This window comes from Diadema setosum, chromosome 18 (genome assembly GCF_964275005.1).
Source record: "Diadema setosum chromosome 18, eeDiaSeto1, whole genome shotgun sequence".
In the NCBI taxonomy this organism is placed as follows: domain Eukaryota; kingdom Metazoa; phylum Echinodermata; class Echinoidea; order Diadematoida; family Diadematidae; genus Diadema; species Diadema setosum.
Window position 1 is genome coordinate 12,067,277 of NC_092702.1, and position 7,766 is coordinate 12,075,042.

General features: G+C 40.4%; 1 protein-coding gene across 1 annotated transcript; it reads left to right on the plus strand.

Moving 5' to 3' along the window:
• Nucleotides 1–1,255: 1,255 nt before the first annotated feature.
• On the plus strand, nt 1,256–2,941 carry LOC140241989 (uncharacterized). The gene is made up of 2 exons (XM_072321732.1): nt 1,256–1,294; nt 2,420–2,941. The coding sequence occupies exons 1-2, from the start codon at nt 1,256–1,258 to the stop codon at nt 2,939–2,941; spliced, it is 561 nt and encodes a 186-aa protein (XP_072177833.1).
• The last annotated feature ends 4,825 nt before the right edge of the window (nt 2,942–7,766 follow it).

Consider the following 7,766-nt stretch of genomic DNA (forward strand, 5'->3'; position numbering starts at 1 on the left):
CAAACCCCGCCATACAATGCACAGATGCACCTGTGGAATTCTTTTGTACATCACTAGAAAAGTGACAACTGTTTGAATAATTACAGCCAGTTGGAACTCCATCTCTTACATCTCCTTGATCAAACAGGTTACTCAGTTGACCAGAACCACGCAATGCACATTCCTATCAGATACCATACTCGAGAACTGAATTGCATCGGTATTCGTTCTTTCCGGGAACAGTTAGGGCGGACGTCCACTAGGACCCCGTTTACAGTGCGAGGCTCGGCCGCGGCCGAGCCGCGGCCGAGCCCGCCTTCATTTCAGTGTAAACGCGCAAAAGGCCAAATGCGGGGCCAAAATTGGCCGCGCATTTGGCCACGCTCTGGAGGTGGTCTCGGCCTTTTCTCAGACCCCGTTTACAGTGCGGGGCGGGGCCGAGCCGCGGCCGAGCCCCGCAAAGGAGCCCCGCAATTTTGTCCGTTTACACTGCCGGGCTCGGCCGCGCTTTTAATTCAAACCTTTCAATATTTTGTCGTAGTGGCGCTCTGCTTGTAAACAAACGCAATTTGGTATAGTCTGGTTTTCAGACCCTTTGCTAACTTAATTCTGTGGCGACGAAGTCGCCGTTCGGGCAAAGGCCTTTGCCGAAAGAAAAATCGTTTGCAGGACAAAACCACCTTAAACTATACTTGTTTTCGACGTTGAGGGGGTTAATATCCTGAATAGCGAAATAGTACGGGCAGAGGGTTTGGAAGCCAGACTAAAATTGGCCGCGCATTTGGCCCAGTTTGCGTTTACACTGAGAAAAAGCGGGGCTCGGCCGCGGCCGAGCCGCGGCCGAGACCACCTCCAGAGCAAGGCCAAATGCGCGGCCAATTTTGGCCCCGCATTTGGCCTTTTGCGCGTTTACACCGAAATGAAGGCGGGCTCGGCAGCGGCCAAGCCGCGGCCAAGCCTCGCACTGTAAACGGGGTCTCAGTGTAAACGCAAACAGCCCCGCACTGTAAACGGGGTCTACGGCGCGGACAAGCCTAGGAAGGGTTGCGGAAGCAAATTCTGTCATTTCGGCACCCTGTCCGCGTCGGATGCGGAAAAAATGTGAGAATCGGCTTGTCCTGGGACATTCCCAGGAATGTCCGCGGAATGTCCGCGGACTGACTGCGGACATTCCTAGGAGTGTCCTAGGAATCACTCAGGAAGAGCGCGAAATACCCCGGAATATGCTAATCGTAGCCGGGCAGCGCGGAAACGGTATAGGATTACACCAGGAATGATGAACGAGGACAACCAGGATGACTTGCGGACAACAAAAGTTAGATATGCGAACAGTATGAGGAAATAGGGCAAGGTTGTAAACTGGGAGCCGACTTTCGATTTTTCTCATTTTGACCGCTAGCGTCATGGAGGTCACACCAGCCGAAATTTGCTTTGCCCTATTGCTTCAAATACCAGCTGTGAGAGATGCTGAGACAGCACTTACAGCTCACAGGTCACTGAGGCATCATGGACCTGATACATTTGATACCTTTGCACAATTACCCCCCACTCAGTGAGTGGCAAGATTTTCTTTATGTATCTCTTTACCTGGGGCCATCTTCCTCGTCAAGCTTAGCTTATGATGATGGTCCCCTGCATTTCATTTTTATCATTTCCTATTGCTTCCTTTCATATATGATATTCGTTCTTGAAAAAAAAAAAAAAATGTATGTAAGATCCAAACGTTACGAATACTAGCTGTGTAAATGACTATGTAAGTATTTTGTTGATTTGTGGATTTGTATTGATTTTGAAATGCAGAAATAAAAACTGAACTGAACTGAACTGAACATGGAGTGCTTTACCCGACACGGACATCTCTGTTTTCTTTCAAAGCTGGCTTAAAGAAATATATCTTAACTCAATAGGTTTAGTAAAATAAAGAATGATAATTGATATGATTTTGTTTATGTTGTGGTCTGAATTTATTAGTATTATTGTACTCATATACAAAGAATTACTATATATTATAAAATGGCCCCAACACAAACATTCAACTCACGTATAGCACTCGCACAGCACTCACTGACATCTTCTTTTCCCTCTAAAGCATACTATTGTAATGTAGAAAAAAAGTACTTTTTGTGAGAGGCAAACCTGAGTTATATTTCCCAATGAGGCCATCAGCCCAGTCAAGCTATGCTTATGCTGACGGTCTAGCTGCTTCCTTATTGAATCCAATGTACTTTCTTATTTGTATTACATAATTACATAACTATAAATGTTATACATGTATACGGCACTTTTGTGTTGCTCCTTTGTCATTTAATTTGGTTATGTTCTGCTTAAATTTGTCACATTGATGTAATTCATTTTTGATTTGATTTGAAAAGCAAAATAAATACGAACGAACGAACGAGCACTGACCCTGGTCCCCTTTGGATGGTCATTATCAAACAAGTTCAATATTCAGGCCCAGAACAGTTTGCTGAAGGAGAGCGTGACTCAGCTGGAGAACCGAGTGACCGACCTAGATCAGTACCACAGACGGGTCAACCTAGAATTTGTCGGCATTCCCGAGACAGAGGGGGAAAACGTTAAAAAGATCGTTGTAGAAGTTGCGAAGCACGCTGATCCCAACTTGGCCGAGCAGGACGTGGACGTGACACACCGTCTCGGGCCGAAAAAAGAGAAAGGCGGACCTCCAAGGCCCATAATAGTACGATTCACGACACGACGTGCCCGGGATGCTGTGTATAACGGAAGAAAGAACCTGCGGGGCAAAACCAAGAATCAGAGGGTCTTCATAAACGAGAATCTCCTGCCAGCCACCAGGCAGCTACTTGCGAAGGCCAACGTGGAGAGAAAGAAGGCCGATCACAGGTACCTCTGGACATCGAACGCCAGAATCCTTGTAAGGAAAAACTCTGACTCTCCGGCGATTGTCATTTGCTGTGAGGAGGATCTTCAGAAGATTAAGTAGATTGTATAGATATCTAGTCTACTTGTGGCTTTACATTGTTTAATATCATGATGATATTATGTTATGTATATAGTGTAAATATTTAAAGATGAATACACGACGCTTTCAGAACGATTTAGTTGATAATTCATTGTCGGTAAATCATTTCAATCTAAGCCCGAATGATCTACTTACATTTCCATGTGAAACGAATTCCACACTCAGCGTATCACATATTAATATTCGATCTATTAATGCAAACTTCGACGAATTACAATTGTTGTTTGAAACAGCGCTACAATCTAAATTCAAGATCATTGGAATTTCAGAAATATGGCATGTCGATAACCCGAATCTGTATAAATTGTTTGATTATAACTTTGAATACCAAAGCCGAAATGATGGTAGAGGAGGTGGTGTAGCAATGTACTTACACTCCGAGTTGCGTTACACGCGCATGCGTGATATCGCTATACCGAATACGGAATCGCTCTGGATGAAAGTAGAACATGGTAACACGCATATTATTGTTGGTACTGTATACAGAAAACCAGGTGGAAAAATTGATGATTTCTGTAACAGTTTAAACGACGTATTGCATCAAATGGATCAAATTGGATCAAATTGTGACAAACGTATTCCCTTTAAAACACCAAAAATAAGAAAACATCGTGTGAAGAAGCCATGGATTACACCTGCAATAGCAAAATCAATTTAAAAAAGTATAAATTGTATAAACAGGTACTTGCGTCTAAACACAATATTGATTTAATCGTGAAATACAAACGCTATAGAAATACCTTAACAAAGGTTTTACGGAAAGCAAAGTCGATGCATTATTATGAACTTTTTGATAGAGATAAGAAGGATATACGGAAAACGTGGAACCACATTAATGAAATATTAAACAAAAAGAAAGATAAAACAGATAAATTGATTGTAGAGAAACTTCAGGCTTCTGAGAATGGTGTTAGAAGGGAATGCAAAACACCTCGAGAAATAAGTGAAAGGTTCAATCATTTTTTTGCTGAAATCGGGGAAAATTTAGCTAAGAAAATAGAAATTAGTGAAAACGATGCTTACACTTTCATGAAAGGAGAAGTTGATAAATCATTTTTCATGTTACCTGTGACGGTGATTGAAGTACATCGTATTATTCTCTCTTTGAACGCAAATAAGGGATGTGGATATGATGACATCCCAGTAAGAGTTGTACTTGATGCTGCTCGGTACATAGCTCATCCTTTAGCATAAATTTATCAATGTCATCTGGCGTATTTCCTGATGCGCTTAAGATTGCTAAGGTACTACCTGTTTATAAAAAGGGAGCTAAAGATGCGCCTTCAAACTATCGGCCTATCTCGGTCCTTCCAATAATTAGTAAGATAATCGAAAAACTGGTAAACAGTCGTCTAATGAAATTTTTTGAGGAAAATTAAATATTATACAAACACCAGTATGGTTTTAGACAAGGACACAGTACAAAACTATCGCTGATCAATCTAAGTGATGAATTAACCAAACAAACGGACGAGGGCAAGGTTACCGTTGGATTATTTTAAGACTTTGCAAAAGCTTTCGATACGATAAATCATGACATTTTGCTATATAAATTACAACACTATGCTATACGTGGGTTACCGTTAGAGTGGATGCGCAGCTATTTATCAAATCGATTTCAATTTGTATGTTATGGAAATTAAAAGTCTGCACAACTACCGATTACATGTGGTGTACCACAAGGATCTGTATTGGGACCCACTCTGTTCTTAATTTATATCAACGATTTGCCACAATCCACAGATTACTTCAGTTTTCGATTATTTGCGGATGATTCGAGTTTATTTCATTCTTTTTCATCTGGAACTAAGAATATTGACTTAAAGGAAGTTGAACATAATTTCTTAGACGTTATGAAATGGTGTAATGCTAACAAATTAACAATCAACACGTCCAAAACAAAGTATATATTTTTTAAAAGTAAACGTAGACATGTGGAGATAAATGGAAATATTATGGTACGCACAGACATTATAGAGCAGGTACATTCGACTTTCTTTCTGGGAGATAATATAGACGAAAACTTATTATGGCGAAAACATATTGAGTGTGTCTCTTCCTCAATGAGTAAAACAATTGGAATCATATTTAGAATTAAACAACTTGTGCCTAGACAAATCTTACAATTATTATACAACACTCTTATCCTTCCGCGTATGTCTTATGGACTAGAAGTTTGGGGATGTACATACCACTCATATCTTCAATCTATATTTTTGTTACAAAAGAAATTAATGCGTGCAATCTGTTTCAAAGGACCTAGGGAGCATACTGGCCCTTTATTTCATCGTTTACAAATGCTAGATGTTTACAGACTATACCAATTTGTAATTGGAACTGTAATGTTTGACCTAATCCATCATACTTTACCGCACGATATCTCTGATTATTGTTTTGAAATTGACCATAAGCATGATACAAGGTTTAAAAATAATATGAATTATAAATCAATAAGAATCAGATCTGAAACAGGTAAACACGCCTTGTCATATGCAGGCAGTATAATTTGGAGAGGATTTCCTCATTATGTCAAAAAGATAAACACCCGTAATGCTTTTCGGATATCATTGCGAAAATATCTGTTATCAATATAAAAATGATCCCCTATGAAAACATGTAAATAATTATGTACATATAACAATTCTTCTGTAAATATTGTAAATACTTTATATTATAATCTATATCATTGAAAGGACTGGCCTCGACTAGCCTGCACGCTATTGCCAGTTCTTTTTTGCCAAACTATAACTATTAATTGTTGTGACTTTGTTGACGATGTTTGTTTGTTTGTTTGGTAAATAAATCTCATTTCATTTTTCAAGCTTATAACATAGTAGGCCCTACTTTGACATAAGTATATAAGCCTATTTATATATATAAAAAAATAACCTAGTTCCACTTTTGTGGGGTTTGAGTTGGGTGATCAGATTTAAAGCGAACTAAACGATGCACTATGTATACGACGTAAAGGCAACTATTAAAATCCCTCAAATGAAAATGACTTCTGAAAAGAACGCAAAAAAAAAAAAATTACTCGGAGCGGAGATGCTGCTTTCTCTTTTTCCTAGTTATTGTTGGCAAAATATCCACTGCCTTCTGCTTTGCTTCCTTCATTTGGAACTGGAAAATGTTGATATTTACCTTTTCTAATCAGTGGAAGAGAGGTTTGGCTGTGGGGCTTGCATGGGGACCTTGCCTCCCTTATTGGTCTTTTTGCGTTTCATTGACATGATGCTGCACTGATCTATTTTTTTAACTTTCAAAATCATTTCGCTCATGGAACGTGTTGACTCTTTCATGTCTTGATCACAAAATGTCCGCATCGGCTCCGGACACTTGCATATAGATCCGCATCGGCTTCGCGCTTGGTGTCTTCCGCTTTCATTCGCGAAGCTTCCCCACACGGCGGGATTTTTTCAGGAGCGTTTGCGGAAGGAGCGGAAGGGTTACGGACAGGCGGGATGTCCTGACGATGTCCTCAGGACAAGTTGCCGAAGGTGTCAGGAAATTCATCGGGAGAGAGAAAAATTTCCGCGTCCAAATTTTGGTCTCGATCAAAATTTGGACGAGGAAATTTTTCTCTCTCCCGAAGATGCGGAAACGCCCGGACATGTTTAGGACAGTGAACGGACACTTTCAGGAACGTGCGGAGAGGTTCCTGAACGAGTGCGGAATACCAAATTTGCTTTCCGGGTCTTGTCCGCGTCTTGTCCGCGCCCTAGTGGACGCCTGGTCTTAAGGAGCTGGAATTCCCTGTCCTCGGAAATTGTTTCAGCGCCATCTGTGGAAGCACTCCGTAACCGACTAACGGTTGATCACATCAGTGGCTAGTCTTTGTTCTTCATATTTGTTATGTGCTTGTAAATATCTGTAAATAAACTGTATTACAATGTAAATAACACCGTCTGCAAGAATCTTTGAACAGCTTATTGAAGGAGGCAGACTTAACCAGAAGAAGAAGAAAAAGAAGAAGAAGAAGATTTACACTCATGTGCCAAAACGTGATTCTAGTCACTAATTCAATCGCTTTTATACGTAGACTCGTGTACACTATCACTGTGTCGACATTATTCATGGATATGCAATTGATATTAGAGAAATAAAACTAAGTCCGTTTTCATTCAAATAGGCCTACAAATATACAGTAGGCCGACCTATAGCTGTTACCTAATGGCTTGATAGGCCTTGAGTGTAGTAAAACGCACCGTCGCTTCACTTTCTTTACTTTTTGATAAACCATACCAAAGATCGAAAGGGCTGATTTCACAGAGCACGCGAACGATTTGCGAATTACCCGAATGTCGAAAATATAGCGAAGTCCAGCATCATGGAAAAGTTTTTCCGCGAATGTGTTCCGACAATTCTTGCGCAGTTTGTGCGTAGTTCTCACGACGTACATGTATGAATGTCATGTACAGCCAGCCACATACACGAAGTAAATCGCGAAAAAATGTTTCCAGGGAGAGTTGATAGCTGTCTTGAGTTGAAGACAAATCTGTTCTCTTTTCTTTCTTCTTTCCCTCCCATTCATTTCTCTGTTGTTTGTTGTTTTATGTACCATCTGAATTCATTCCTGCCACGCACCATCAAGCAGTGGAACGGACTCCCTCATAAGTCGTTGAGGCCAATTCCATCGACAAATTTGAGTCAAGGGCCTCAAGACGATAGCTGCTCATCTCCAAGCCATTATTGATTAATCTATGTATTTATTTATTTCTGCTCATTAATTACTCTGTTACTTTTTTCCAAGTTTATTGAAACTGAGTCCCTTATTTGCAATTATCAA

What these genes read in the sequence shown, in the direction of transcription:
- LOC140241989 (XM_072321732.1), top strand. Translation starts at nt 1,256, where the DNA reads ATGAACGAGGACAACCAGGATGACTTGCGGACAACAAAA. An exon ending in ATGACTTGCGGACAACAAAA is followed by an intron (nt 1,295 to 2,419) that starts GTTAGATATGCG and finishes TTATCAAACAAG; the next exon opens with TTCAATATTCAGGCCCAGAA.